Source organism: Anolis sagrei, chromosome 6 (genome assembly GCF_037176765.1).
Source record: "Anolis sagrei isolate rAnoSag1 chromosome 6, rAnoSag1.mat, whole genome shotgun sequence".
NCBI classification, from domain to species: domain Eukaryota; kingdom Metazoa; phylum Chordata; class Lepidosauria; order Squamata; family Dactyloidae; genus Anolis; species Anolis sagrei.
Genome location: NC_090026.1, coordinates 14,151,794 through 14,167,558, shown reverse-complemented (window position 1 = coordinate 14,167,558; position 15,765 = coordinate 14,151,794). Strand labels below are relative to the sequence as shown.

Here is a 15,765-nt window from a genome sequence, read left to right as displayed (position 1 = left end):
TTTGTGCTTTTCCTGCATGGTAGGGGGTTGAGCTAGATGGCCCACAAGGTCTCTTCCACTTCTATTATTCTATGATTCTAAGGTTGGTGGTTGATAACCTGGTGGCTGAAATTGGGAGATTGAATCATAGAATCATAGCATTGGAAGAGAACCCAAGGACTATCCAGTCAACTACATTCTACCATGCAAGAATGAACAAAGCACTGCTCACAAGATGGCCATCCAGCTTCTGTTGGAAAACGGCCAAAGAGGGTAACTCAACCACTCAGAGGCAGTGTATTTCACTACCAGAGCATCATGAAGTTCTTCTTAATGTTTAGGTAGAATCTCTTTTCCTGTAGCATGAATTCATTACTCCACATCTTAGTTTATGGCAGAAAAAAAAGCTTCAACACGACACTGTTTCAAATATTTAAACCTTCTCTTCTCCAGGCTAAACATATCCAGTTCCCTAAGCCGTTCTTCCTAGGGCCTGATTTCCAGACTTTTGGGCATTTGATTTTTCTCCTCTGGACACATTCCAGCTTGTCAATGTATTTCTTGAATTGTGGTGCCCAGGACTGGACACAGTATTCCAGCTGAGATTTGACCAATGCAGAATAGAGTAGTTCCATTATGTTCCCCAGAGTAGGTATTATTTTCCAGTTGATGCAACCTAGACCCGCATTGGTTTTTTTGGCTGCCACATCATACTGTTGATTCGTGTTCAGCTTGTAGTCTTATAAAGCTCCTAGGCTGAAGATTTCCACATGTACTGTTGTCAAACCGGGGTCACCCATCCATATCTGTAGTTTGCAGTTAGAGCTCAACAGAATTTGAAGTATCTTGACAAATTACAAACCGTTAGATTCCATAGGAAGGAACCATTACAATTAAAATGATACCCAACTACTAACAACATTGTGGTGCAGATCCATCCTCAGAAAAGGACCTGGCTCCCTTTCTTAGTTCTAATTAAAACAGGCCCATTAAATCAATGGGATTTAACTATGTGTTGACTACATCTCAAAGCTATTAGATATATTTTAAGGAGAAAGTTGCAAGAACGCTTCCATGTGAAACACTCCATACCCTATGTGGAAGAGTTTGTTTTCCACGAAGAAGTCAATCTTTTAAGGCCTAGCTGCAGTTTGATTATGGTGCAAGGTAGAAATATCGAACCAAATATAACTGATGAATAGATTTATTACATCAATGAGCACATAGAATCATAGAAAAATAGAGTTGGAAGAGACCACGTGGGCCATCTAGTCCAACCTCCTACCATGTTCACTTACTACCAAGCTGTTGATTCAATGAGCCTACTCTAATAGAGACTAGCAGTTGGACTTAGGCCAGGGGGTCCATAACTATAAGAACTGTGCCATGAACATTGAGACAAGTCCACTTGGAACTTTTATGCATTGAACCTTGATGAAGTTCTAGTATCTTGCTTAGAATAAGATCATAATTACTGAGAATATATCACCAGGGGACCTTAGAGGTAGCATTTGATCATTGGAGGAGAAGGAGACGGCACCAGCATCTTCTTTATACTTAACAAGGGCCTTGGAGACTTATTTGTGACTTATTTTTTACTCTATTTTATTGTATTTCTCCCATAATGTGGGAACAAAGGCAGGTAAGAACAGAGATTAAAAATATAATTAGACACCCATGTAGGGGATGCGTTTCTGGTTGAACGGTGGTTATGTGGAACCGTAGATAATATGATTGAATGACACTAACTTACTTCCACCCTCAGCATATCATACATGTGTGCCAGAGGACCGAGAGATTCCTAGAGAGGTATAATAAAGGTAAAGGTTTTCCCCTGACATTAAGTCTCACTGTGCCTAACTCTGGGGGTTAGTGCTCATCTCTGTTTCTAAGCTGAAGAGCAGGCATTGTACATAGACACCTCCAAGTTCATGTGGCCGGCATGACTGCATGGAGCATCGTTATCTTCCCGCCGGAGCGGTACCTATTGATCTACTCACATTTGCATGTTTTCGAACTGCTAGGTTGGCTCATGCCACTCCCCGGATTTGAACCTGCGACCTTTTGGTCAACAAGCTCAGCACTTTAACCCACTGAGGTATACTCTAGGAATTTGCTAGGCTTTCCACAAATTGCAATTTCAAGAGAAAATATAGCATATAAAATTCTGGAAGGCCTTGCAGATTCTTTAAAAGGCCACTTCAAATGGTCTGGCTTTCATCTTTGTAAAGTTTGAGAACATTTTTTGGGGGAAATGGGGAGTTTAAAAAACCAGGTGTGGTGGGATGTGTTAGGTGGTGGGCTCTCCCAGAACGCAGCCCCTCGCCAAGCCCTGGCGATTGTTCACCTGCTACACAAGATCCATATTTTATGGGAGTTTTTGATTAGATAATAATAAAGCAACAATACATTTTTATTTGTTACTCATCTCTCCTCACAGCTAAAGCACAACACATTAAAACACATTACCATAAAATACATAGATTAAAATTCACAGTGCAAGGATTAAAATGCAATACAAATTAGTCTTGTGCATGTGTATAGAATTACAATCCGTTTCTGTTTGTTTCATTTGTAAGGCCCTGTTTTTGTTTTTGAGCACCTCTCCCAAAAACAGGCACCTTTCCAAATGAGTTTTTTCAGTCAAGGTCAGAAAAACAAATATTTTCGGCCCATTGGTGGCAATTGGTGGGCTTCCCATGCTCCCCTTCCCCTAAGTTTTAGGGCTAGCGCTCGGTGCTTGGCTACAGCGCCTGGCAGATGCTGGTGCTCACCACACACATACTCTCCTTGGAAAGTGCTGAAAATCAGCTGAACAAATGGTTACCATCCCTACTTTGCTTTCGTTTCACTGATATTTCCATACCGGAAGGGGGTGTACAATTTCGTGCCTTCCAAATGAAAAAAAACTGTACGAGAACACGAATTAAACAGGTGAAACGGTAACCAGGTCCATGACTAATGCAAATACATATATTAAAATATAAATGGACTGTAAATTTAAAATTCACTGTTTAATATTGACGCGGTAGGCCTGATGGAAGAAATAGGTCTTTAGTTCTGTCTTGAATGCTGACAGCTCATTTAGCTATTGGAGCTCTTCTGGCAGGTCATTCCACAGTCTTGGGGCAGCTAATGAAAAGGGCTTCTTGGTTATAGTTGCCAGTCGGGTTCTCACTTGTTGGAGGAGCTCCGTCCCCCACCTAAAGGACTAAGTGTCCTTGTAGATCTTGTAGATAACCTGGATCAAAACTACATCAAAACTAACAAGTTGTACTTTGCCCATAAATTAATTGGCAACTAATGGAGTGGCATTAATATTGGAGTACTTCTTCCTCAGCAATCTTTCCTTTCTAGATATCTTCTGCCCCACAGTGACAGTGCCCAAGATGCTGGAGAACCTCTTAACAGAGAATAGTCGCATTTCCTTTGCTGGCTGTGTGCTGCAACTCTGCTTCTTGGTGGCCTTGGCAGGGACAGAGGTCTTCCTCTTGGCCGTCATGGCCTATGACCGTTATGTGGCCGTCTGCAACCCCTTGAGATACACGGTCATCATGAACAAGAAGCTCTGTCTTCAGATGGCTGCTGGTACGTGGATCACTGGGTTTCTGAACTCCTTGCTACACACAGTGATGACCTTCACTCTTCCTTACTGTAACTCCAATAGAGTCAATCAATACTATTGTGACATCCCACCAGTGCTGGCCTTATCGTGTGCTTCCACTTATGAGGCCGAGATGGTAGTCCTTATATTTGGTGGCATTTTTGGTGTGGGAGCTTTTCTGGTGACTCTGATCTCTTATGTTCGCATCATCTCCACCATCTTCAGGATCCGTTCTGTGGAGGGGAAACGCAAGGCTTTTTCCACATGTGCCTCTCACCTCATGGTGGTGTGCCTCTTTTATGGGACCACCATCTTCACTTACGTACGGCCTTCTTCCAGCCACTATCAAGCAAAGGATCGACTGGTAAGCATGCTGTATGGGGTGATCACCCCCATGCTGAACCCATTAATCTATAGCCTTAGAAACAAAGATGTGAAAGGGGCCTTGGAGAAGTTCATTCGTAAAGGCCATTAACATTTGAAGAGTTATCTATGTGTTCTATGCAGAGCTAGAAAAACTCAAATTCTTCCTTTTTTCTTTGCAAAATTGTCTTGGTTGGGAATGTCTGAAAGCCTGAGTCCAAAAAATTAATGCACTGATTTTCTCCTATTCATTACAAAACAAACTAAGTCCCGAACGAAGAAGAATGGGAAGAATATCCTTTTGATAGCACTTGGAAATAATTTATTTACCTTCATGTTTGAAAGCAATTGTGAATTTAAACCAACAAATGTCCAGTAAAGATTGTGGTTGAGCAATTAGTAAACATATTGCAGTAATTATATGGAACAGATAAAATTAGAATAAGTAGAAGTAAAAGCATTGGCAGAGCTGTATCTTTATATTGTTATGTGAGTGATGGGGAAGTTGGGAGGGATATAGATCTGGAATAGATGATGTGACAAGACAACTGTAGTATGTTTTAAACATTCTGGGTTTTTAAAAGAAAAAAAGAAAAAGAAATTCTGAAGAAATACATGTTTTTTGTAATGTGAAAGAAGTAAATTCACTTTAGACACTTATATATTTATGTAGACATATTAATTCTTCACTTGCTCACCTTAATTTTTTTAATGTAATGTTTGACTCTGACATCGTTTAACTATTCTCTCTTTCTGTAGGGGTGATATGGAAATATGATGTATATATTCAGTTTTATCATATTTATTTATTGTTATAAGTGTTCTACTTAGCTTACTATATAGAGCAGAGGTCCTCAAACTTTTTAAGTGGGGATGCGGTTCACGGTTTCTCAGAACTATAGTTTGGGAAAAAAATGAACTGATTCCTATACACACTGCACTTATCTTATCTGTAATGCAAAAAAAAAAAAAAAACAACAACAACAAAAAAACAACCCCCCCCCCCCCAAAAAATAATGAAAGACAAAGCAATATTTTGAATGAAGAACAATTTTCACCAACATAAACTTACCCATCTTTCAATGGGAAGTGTGGGCCTACTTTTGGATGATGAAATAGTCAAGTTAATGAGGATTGTTGTTGTGTGCCTTCAAGTAATTTCAGATTAGGGCAAACCTAAGTTTAAAGTTTAGGGCAGGGGCCAGGTCAATGACCTTGGAGGGTTACATCAGGCCCATTTACTACTAGTAGTACTGTTCTCTCTTTCACTGTCCAATTTATAAATTGCATATCCTTTTATCTGTGGCCTTGCCTTACATGCTTATCATTGTCTGTAAGACCTTCTACAACTAATAATGATACTGGTGATGAAAAATAAATTGTGGCTATCTAAAAGCTGTCTTTGTGATTCATTTTGCACCTACTTTAGTCAAACTTTTTGTACTACTGTGAATAAAATATAACCTTTTTCCAGCTGTATTTTACACACATTGATTGGGATTGCATAGAATGTTTTTAGAAATTCAATTTGATATGCAGTCATAATGCCTTTCCTTGCCTTGTTTTCATCTCCCTCAGCAATTTCCCATTAAAAATGCAATGTGGTGCTTTTAAGAATATATAGAACACAGATATCTATTACTAAGATACACAAAGTATTATGTATTGTTGTTGCATCTTCAAATATGATGTCATATGACAGATTTATTTATTTATTTACAGCTTTTTATATTCCGCCCTTCTCACCCCGCAGGGGACTCAGGGTGGATTACAGTGTACACATATATGGCAAACATTCAATGCCAATTTTAACATACAACATATACAGACATACACAGAGGCTATTTAACTTTTTTTTCTGGCCGCCAGGGGAGCTGTCGCTTTTATCGTCCATCTGCGACACTGATGAAGCACTTCCGCATTCCCGCATGCTTCCCCGCTGGAATGCTTTGCTGGAGTCTTCTTTATGGCCTCATAAATCAGTTAATTTAGCCTCCCCACACTTTTAAGGTGGTACCTTATTTTCCTACTTGACAGATGCAACTGTCTTTCGGGTTGCAAAGGTCGACAACAGGCTACACCCAATTGGTTGGAAACCCACTCCAACCTGGGCCGGCTTCAAACTTATGACCTTTTGGTCAGAGTGATCTTAATGCAGCTGACACACAGCCAGCTGCGCCTCAATCCTGGTGCACAATATAGAGGAACAACGTCTCTTAGTCATGGATAAATGTCCACATTTCTTTAATCCAATCTCTCTGATGATTTAAAGAGTCACTTGTAGATGTTTTGAAGGACTATTTGTGGCATCCAAAGTTGTGTCAGAGAAGAGTTCTGCACGGTGACCAGGTTACAACAAGGTATCCAAGGTGTAGTTCCTTGTTTCGGTGTTGGTGATGAAAACACCTTCTTCAGGTAATGAATTCTTCTTAATATTTCAACAGGAAACAAGTCTCTGATATTACAATTACATGTATGAAAAGAACAACAACATACATAAAGTAGATATGCTGTATTGCTTCACAGCCAACATAGCTATCTTGGAATATGTTTCCTGGTTTGGAAGATACTGAATATTGCCACAACGTATATTCAGATAGGCCCCAAAAGTGTGCTGTTGACTAGATTACATGATTTTCCTTACATTTGAGAATAAATATATGTCATGCTTCCACTTTTACTTTGGTTAAGTTTCGTTGGTTTTTTTGAGTTTTGTTGTTTTGCCGTTTTGTGAGTGTGTTGTTGTGTTGTTTTTCATTTTGAGTAGATATGTTTGTACCTTGTGGGTTGTGTTATGGGCATGGGAATTTTGGTTAAGTTTCGTTGGGGTTTTTTTGAGTTTTGTTTCCTCGTTGGATGCCCCTAACAAATTTATATATATAGATGCTTCCACTTTTACTTTGATGGAAAAGAGCTACTGTCCTTGGAATCTGGGATTTCCCTCCTAGTAGGCATTTGAGTCCTTGATAGTGCTTCACTCCGTGATAAGTACTTTTGGTGGCAACTGGTCACTCAGGTGCTGATGGTTAATTTGAGTGGGGAAATGACAAGGCATTTAATATCAAGAGCAGAGTATTAGATGGGGTGAAGGCAGATAGGCTGTTGTTGATTCCTTTGCTTTTCAAAAATAAATAAATAAATAAAAACAAAATTTCAAAAAACTGTTTCTAAAAATGCAGAAGTAGCATAACCTGGATATTGATTCAAGGTATTGACTACAGCTTAGTCAAGTTGCTTTCCTGGACTATAACTTCTTTGCTATCTGGAGGATTCTGGGAATTGTGATCTAAACGTGCACTTTTCCAAGCTCAAGTTGACCAATCTACCAAAAGGTTCAGAGGAGCTACACGAACAGTTACTTAGTTGGCTAGTTATAGATACATCCACCCTTTCCTACAATGAGGGCACATGGTTCCTCTTCTTCTTCTTCCTGCAATAATACTGTGAGATAGGTCAAGTAGTTACACATGTCTAACCAGCCTTTCATCCAAGGAGTGCACACAAGTCTCCTTGTTCTTCTGTCAACATTAATCCTATAAGGTTGTGACGGCGTGAGTGGCGCCACCTATGTATAGAACTGTTAGTTGTTAGACTTAAACTGTTGTATCATGCTTAATCCTGCCCCTTTTTAAACAATAATAGAACTTTATTTATACCCCGCCTCCGTCTCCCCCAAGGGGACTCGGGGTGGCTTACATAGGGCCATGCCCATCAATACAGTAAAACACAACATAAACACAAAACACAACAAAAATCAGAAAATAAAGTACATAAAATGCAAAACCAATATAAGTAAATGAGTAAAATAATAAATGTAGTAATAATAACAAATAGAGTTAGCTGGCCCTGATTGATTCTTCTTTGGAATTCCCCTGCTTATTGAGTCTTGCTCTTTATTTCCTGTTCTGATTTTTGAGAACACAGAAATGCTGGAGCACTCTAACAACCACCATGTCAGATAACACAGAGAAGTGATTGAAATCCACAAGCATGTGGACAACTTCAACAGAAAGGAAAAAACAATGAAAATGAACAAAATCTGGCTACCAATATTTAAAACTCTAAAATCAGGTCAGTAAATAAAGAGCAACACCCAGAAAACAGGGGAATTCCAGACAAGAAACAATCAGGGCCAGCTAACACTTCCCAACAAAGGCTTCCCCCAGGCAGCAATCAGCCAGACCTTGAAACTGCAGGCCACTACGTGCTAAGCAAGGTGGCAAATTGCAACATTCACACATGCCTCTAGCAGACAAGAGTTCTTTCTCCCACCCTGGACATTCCACTGATGTTTACACCTCACTTACTTAGTTTTCAACAGACCTCACAACCTCTGAAGATTCCTGCCATAGATGTGGATGAAACATCAGGAGAGAATGCTTCTGGAACATAGCCATACAGCCCAGAAACAACCCAAAATATGTGATAGTGGTTTGTTTGACATAACCAGGTGATGATTTCCGATTATCTACAGAAGACGGTTTTCTGCAACATTGATTTTTTAAATGCCATGTTTATCTCTTTATTTCTCAATGTGTAAATGATTGGGTTGCATGTTGGTGTCACTACCGTGTAGAGGAGGGACAGGACCCTATCGCTGCCCAAGGAGTGGGCTGATTTGGGTCGGATGTAGGTGAAGATGGTCGTTCCAAAGAACAGAGAAACCACAATGAGATGGGAAGCACAAGTAGAGAAGGTTTTGTGTCTGTTCTTAGCCACGGGCATCATGAGGATGGTGGAGATGATGAGGCTGTAGGACAGGATGATGAGCAGAAAGGGCACAAGGATGAAGAACACTGTCACAGTGACAACTACCATCTCATTCTTGATGGTGTTGGTCGTAGCCAGTTTCAAGACAGGCAGAATGTCGCAGAAAAAATGGCTTACTCTATTAGGTCCACAAAAGGGAAGAATAAATATTGAAAAGCACTGTTGGAAAGCTACCAAAATACCAATGACCCATGAGATGGTAGCCAGTTGGGCACATTCCCGGGGAGTCATAATGCATGGGTATTGCAGAAGTTTGCATATGGCAACATAGCGGTCGTATGCCATCACGCAGAGAAGGCAACACTCTGTGATGCCAAAAAGAACAAAGAAATACATCTGAGTTCCACAACCTGCAAAGGAGATGGTTCGTGTCTCTGACCACAAATGTGTTAGGGTCTTAGGGATGATGCATGAAGTGTAGCCAATTTCCAGCAAGGACAGGTTCTGGAGGAAGAAGTACATTGGTGTGTAGAGCATAGGCTCCGTGATGGTGAGGATCAAAATCAGACTGTTCCCAATGAGTGCCACCAGGTAGAAAATTAGTACAAGCCCAAACAAAAGCTTCTGTGAGGTCTGGAAATCTGAGAAGCCTAAAAGGATGGTCTCCGTCAAGCAAGTCTGGTTGAATTCTCTCATTGCGTCATCGGGATGGAGACACCTTAAGACCTTCAAGGAAAGAAATGAAGAACATATTGTTTGAGAGCATATTATTTGAGAACACAGAAATGCTGGACCACTCCAAGAACCACCATGTCAGACTACACAGAGAAGCCATTGAAATACACAAGCATGTGGATAATTTCAACAGAAAGGAGACCATAAAAATGAACAAAATCTGGCTACCAGTATTAAAAAAAACTCTAAAATTACAACAGCAAAACAGCAGAGGGGAAACAATCAGGCACATCTAATCACCTCTCAAGAAAAGATTCCCCCAGGCACAGCCAGGCCATCAAATGCCAATCAAAGTGGCCAGTTGAAACATTCACACCTAGCTCAAGCAGACAAGAGTTCTTTGCCCCACTCTGGTCATTCCACAGATATATAAACCCAGTTTCCTAGTTCCAATAGACCTCACTACCTCTGAGGATGCTTGCCAAAGATGCAGGCGAAACGTCAGGAGAAAATGCCTCTAGAACATGGCCATATAGCCCGAAAAAACCTACAACAACCTAATGAAGAACATAGTTAACTGAAGTGTCTTAGGTCTATTAGGATCCTTCTACAAGGCCATATAACCCAGATTATCAAAGCAGGTAATCCAGATTATCTGCTTTGAACTGGGTTATATGAGTCTACGCTGCCATTTATGTTGATTTATTGACCTCCGAGTATCCGCTCAAAGGCACAAAAGTAAATAATGAAGTGTGCTACTTCATTAGCACACTTCATTAGAACATCTAGAACTTCTAGAACATGGCCATACAGCCCGAAAAACCTACAACAACCCAGAACTCTTGCCTGTTTGAAGCAAGTGTGGATGTTGCAATTAGCAAGCTTGATTAGCATTGAGTAGCCTGGACATTCCACAGATATATATACACTCCACTTGTTTCATTTCCAACAGACCTCTGAACAAGCCTCTGAGGATGCTTATCACAGATGCAGGTGAAACATCAGGAAAGAATGCTACTGGAACATGGCCATACAGCCCAAAAAACACAGCAATCCAGTGATTCCTGACATGAAATTTTCAACAACACATATGCTAAGCTATCAGAGCTTCATTGCCAGATGGTAGCTAAAGCCTACGAACTATGAACATGTTAACCATTAATATTGATAGCCATCTATATAACTAAAAATGTAATGTTTGTTTGTGGGATTAACAGAACTCAAAAACCACTGGACGAATTGACACCAAATTTGGACAGCATACACCTAACAATCCAATGTATGTGCTTCACTCAAAATTTTTTGATTTTGTCAGTTGGGAGTTGTAGTTGCTGGGATTTATAGTTCACCTACTATCAAAGAGCATGCTGAACTCCACCAATGATGGAATTGAACCAAAGGTGACACACAGGACTCCCATGACCAACAGAAAACACTAGAAGGTTTTGGTGAGCATTGACCTTGAGTTTGGGAGTTGTAGTTCACCTACACCCAGAGACCACTGTGGGCTCAAACAATGATGGATCTGGACCAAACTTGGCACAAATATTCCATATGCCCAATTATGAACATAGATGGAGTTTGGGGGAAATAGACCTTGACATTTGGGAGTTGTAGTTACTGGGATTTATAGTTCACCTACAATCAAAGAGCATTCTGAACCCCACAAACGACAGAATTGGGGCAAATTTCCCACACAGAACCCCCATGACCAACAGGAAATACTTAAGGCCATCCAGTCCAACTCTCTTCACCAGGGCAAGAAAATCTAATCAAAGCCCTCCTGACAAAGAGCCATCCAGCCATATATATATATATATATATATATATATATATATATGATTCGCACACACAGAGATATCATTGATTTGAAAGGGACCCCTAAAGAAGGACAATGATATGTTGCATATTCCAGAGTAGGCAAACCAGACACTCTCCACATCAACACTGACAAAGAAACAACAATAAATACTGTTTACCCACAAGCATAAATAAATTACATATATTAGAAACCAACACTTTCTAATTACTTTATTTTCCAAATCACCAGACTGGGCCACAGCAACGCGTGGCAGGGGACAGCTAGTATATAAATAAAAATGTAATGTTCGTTTGTGGGATTAACATAACTCAAAAACCATTGGACGAATTGACACCAAATTTGGACACAATACACTTATCAGGCCAATGAATGACCATCACTCATAGAAACACTGAGAAACACAGCAGAAGAGATTAAAATTCAAAAATAAAAAATACATTACAATGCATGCGCAAAACCACATACATACATACATACATATATATATATATACACGCAAACACACATATATACACATATACACAAATATATACACACACATGAACACATATATTCACACACAGAACACATATACACAGACTGGGTCACAGCAATGCATGGCAAGGGACGGCTAGTTATATAATAAAATGGTTATCCAGAGTTGAGTTCTGCTTTGGCATTCAATCATTACAAAGCATCATTCAAAAATTAAACTTCTATATGTGGAGCCCTCGGATGTGCAATGGGTTAAACCTTTGTGCTGGCAGCACTGAAGACCGACAGGTCGCAGGTTTGAATCAGGAAGAGCATGGATGAGCTCCCTCTGTCAGCTCCAGCTCTTCATGGAGGGACATAAAAGAAGCCTCCTACAAGGATGGTAAAACATCAAAACATCCAGGTGTTTCCTGGGCAATGTCCTTGCAAATGGCCAATTCTCTCACACCAGAAGCGACTTGCAGTTTCTCAAGTCACTCCTGACATGAAAAAAAAGTTGTTTATGTATGTAGTGCTAGACAGGAATTAATGAGGCAGATTCTTCTTCTTAATAACTGTTAGCTTCCTAATCATTTCATATTTCAACTCAACTTTTGATGAGGGCCTAAGGGGCCAGTTTGCAGCAGCCATTATGGAATACCATAAACTACAATTAACTTCTATAGAAATTAGATTAAAAGTTTCAAAAAAACTTCCCTGAAACCTTAATTGGTTCCTCTGGAACTCCACGGATGTCTTTGAACAAGAGAGCTTCAGAGAGCTTCAAATCACAGATTAACATTGAACCAAAAAAATAAAAATAAAAGATATAGATAGATTCTACATAGGCTGCCAATCTTACAAAATAATGTAAATATATGCATTTTAAACCAGTGGTCACTTGATGGCAGCAACAGACAAAAAAGGAAATTCTATTGGGTAAAAAATGATCATAGTGAATGGAATATATCCAGAGATAGGAAAATGTTCTTTACCATCAGATTAAAGCAGTTTCTTTACATTTGCTGGAGTCCTGTATCACCAGCTACATCTCATAATATTTCAGTATACTTAACTATGCTATTGTTTTTTTTTACTAATACTGTTTTTTTTTACTGTTTTAATGAATATTTTACTTATTGTTTTAAGTGTTATTATATTGCTGTGTTATATGTAGTAGTATCAAATTGTTGCCAAATGTAAGCCATCCTGAGTTTCCCCTTCGGGGGTTGGAAAGGAATGGGATAGAATTACCAGAAATAAATAATAAATAAATATTGGGGTGTTATTACTGAATTGTGAATATGCATATTAGTACATCAGTGAGATGGCTTCTCCCCTTTTCCTTGGTTGCATGAACACCTTTGCTTATGTCCATGAGCTCTCTGGAGCTCTCCTACTGCCTTTGCCAACATTTCAGAGCATTTCCTGGCCTCTCATAATTGTGGAGTATAATCAGGTTAACTGATTTTACATTGTGTTATGGACTGGAAGTCCCCGGATGTCATCCAGATATCCAGGACCAACTTCTGTTTGAACCAATTTTTTAAGCCATTTTAGATGGAGAATTTTTAATTCCCTTTTCTGATGGAAGCTCTGGATTTTCAGGAATGATCTTTGAGAACAGGTTACCAGAGTTATCAGAGAGCAGGTTATCAAAGATAAGATTGAAGGAAGGACATATAAGAAACTGCACATCCATTCAAGAACTCGCAGGCACACATTCTAATAAGCATAGTGCTTGCTTTATTGATACAGATTTGCAAAGTGTTGTCTAATCCTTCTCAGATCATTGACCAAACACATGACTTCCAGAGAAGGCATTGCAGGACCATCACCAATAGCACTACCACTAACAACAACAACATAATTTATATCTTTGTAACGTAGAGTTAGGAGCCCCCAATGGTGCAGTGGATTAAACCATTGAGCCACTGAGCCTGCTGACAGAAAGGTCAGTGGTTCAAATCTGGGGAGCAGGGTGAGCTCCCACTGTTAGCCCCAGCTTCTGTCAACCTAGCAGTTCAAAAACATGCAAATGTGAGTAGATCAATAGGTAACACTCCAGCGGGAAGGTAATGGCGCTCCGTGCAGTCATGCCAGCCACATGACCTTGGAGGCATCTACGGACAACGGTGGCTCTTTGGCTTAGAAATGGAGATGAGCATTATCTCCCAGAGTTGGACACAACTAGACTTAATGTCAAAGGGAAAACTTTACTTTCCCTTAACGTAGAGTTAATGCCTCCATAGAAACTTTGTATATGGGAAGACTGTATAAATGTCTGCCACAGTCTACCTTAACAGCCAAAAGGTGGAACTACAAACCCAATTGTGGTGCAAAGTCTTCCTACCAGTGAGTGAACTTGCAACAATCCAAAAGAGGACCTGTTGCAAGTCCTTGTCACAGCTTGGCTTGATATCAGGAGATGGCTAGAAACATCCCCCTCTTTACGCACCAATTGGAAGCTGAATGGACATGCTTCATTGAATCTTGCCAATGGCTCTTAAGTTGGGCTAGGGAGGAGGATGGGTCCAGGAGATGCAGTCATATCTAAGTAGTCTATATCACAGGCATGGGAAAGCCATGGCCCTCTAGGTGTTTTGGACTTCAACTTCCACAATTCCTAACAGGCAATAGGCTGTTAGGAATTGTGGGAGTTGAAATCCAAAACATCTGGAAGGTCAAAGTTTGCCCATGCCTGTGATATAGACTACTTAGTTATGACTGCATTTCCTGGGCCCATCCTCTTCCCTAGCCCACCTTAAGAGCCATTGGCATTGCTATATTGGCAATCATCAACCAATCATGTCATGCTTCTGTTTGTTTAAAGTATGTGGTTACAATGATATAACAGGTTGTTTTGATTAAGTCCTAAGCTGGGAAAGTCCAATGTTCTCACCACTACCTTACATTGATTTTTAGTGTGTATTTATGTGTAAGCTTCTTCAGTGCGTCTTTAACTTCTTTATTCCTTAGAGAATATATGAGTGGATTGAGCAGAGGTGTCACTACTGAATAAAGTATAGCAATCACCTTGTCTTCTTGTTGAGAGTAGACTGAGGTGGGTCTGATATATGTATAGATTATGGTGGAAAAGTAAAAGCTGACCACCAGGAGGTGTGAAGAACAAGTAGAGAAGGCTTTCTTTTTCCCTTCAGTAGATCGAATTCTAAATATGGTTGACAGAATGAATGAGTATGAGGCTAATGTGAGCATGCAGCTGCCCATGGAGAAGACTGCATCGGATATGTAAGCCATGGTCTCATTGAGGCTAACATCTGAGCAAGAGAGTGACAGCAGTGGAGGCAGGTCACAAAAGAAATGGTTGATGACATTGGAGCCACAAAAGGAGAGCCGCAGCAGAAGTCCCACATGAACTGCAGAATTAACAGACCCAGCCATCCACACCCCGGCTACCACCCCAACGTATGCTTCCTTCCTCATGATGACTGTGTACTGCAAAGGATGGCAGATGGCAGCATAGCGATCAAAGGCCATAAATGAGAGGAGCAAGAGTTCTGTCCCCAGAGCCCAGAGTAAAAGGTAGACCTGGGCCATGCAGCCCCAAAAGGAGATGGTCTTCCTGTGGGCCAATGAAGTCCGCAACATGTTGGGAATAGTCACCGAGATACACAGCATATTTGCTAGGGACAGATTGATGAGCAGGAAATACATTGGGGTGTGGAGCTTGCTGCAATTTCCTATAGTAAAGATGAAGAGAAAGTTAACCGCCAAAGCAGCTGTGTAAATAAAAGTGAATCCTCCGAAGATGACCATCTGATGTTCAGGAGAGCTGGTCAAGCCTACCAAGAGAAACTCCTGAATGGTTGTCTGGTTCTTTCGCATTTCCATATGTTCTGAATTTAGGCTGGATTCACCCCGGTTCTCCTCAAGAGACCTGCATATTGTCAAGACTAGCATGAACAAGAAGACTATTATTATTAACAGACACAACAGATGTTTCATAGCAAAGTAAAGTCAGAGTTCTATTTACTTTAAAGATCGCCAGTCCAGAAAGAACACTATGTATACATATATCCGTGTATAAATTGAACACATGTATGAGCTGAAGCAGGCTTTGGGGGCAAAATTATGGATTTTGATATCATCCATGGATAAGTTAAGGGTCATACTGCAGAGAAGGAAACCACCAGTG

General features: G+C 40.2%; 3 protein-coding genes across 3 annotated transcripts; 1 reads left to right on the top strand and 2 right to left on the bottom strand.

Moving 5' to 3' along the window:
* Positions 1-1,603: 1,603 nt before the first annotated feature.
* Positions 1,604-4,058, top strand: LOC132779266 (olfactory receptor 5V1-like). The gene is made up of 2 exons (XM_067469600.1): positions 1,604-1,621; positions 3,306-4,058. The coding sequence occupies exons 1-2, from the start codon at positions 1,604-1,606 to the stop codon at positions 4,056-4,058; spliced, it is 771 nt and encodes a 256-aa protein (XP_067325701.1).
* Positions 4,059-8,410: 4,352 nt separating this feature from the next.
* Positions 8,411-9,376, bottom strand: LOC132777724 (olfactory receptor 10P1-like). Its single transcript, XM_060780145.2, has one exon. It carries the CDS (start codon positions 9,350-9,352, stop codon positions 8,411-8,413), a length of 942 nt encoding a protein of 313 aa, XP_060636128.2. The 5' UTR covers positions 9,353-9,376.
* A 5,134-nt stretch (positions 9,377-14,510) lies between these two features.
* On the bottom strand, positions 14,511-15,461 carry LOC132777723 (olfactory receptor 13G1-like). The gene has a single exon (XM_060780144.2). It carries the CDS (start codon positions 15,459-15,461, stop codon positions 14,511-14,513), a length of 951 nt encoding a protein of 316 aa, XP_060636127.2.
* Between the last annotated feature and the right edge of the window lie 304 nt (positions 15,462-15,765).

Excerpts from the sequence above, each read along its gene's own strand:
- LOC132777724 (XM_060780145.2), bottom strand. The coding sequence starts at position 9,352 with ATGAGAGAATTCAACCAGACTTGCTTGACGGAGACCATCCTTTTAGGC.
- LOC132777723 (XM_060780144.2), bottom strand. The coding sequence starts at position 15,461 with ATGGAAATGCGAAAGAACCAGACAACCATTCAGGAGTTTCTCTTGGTA.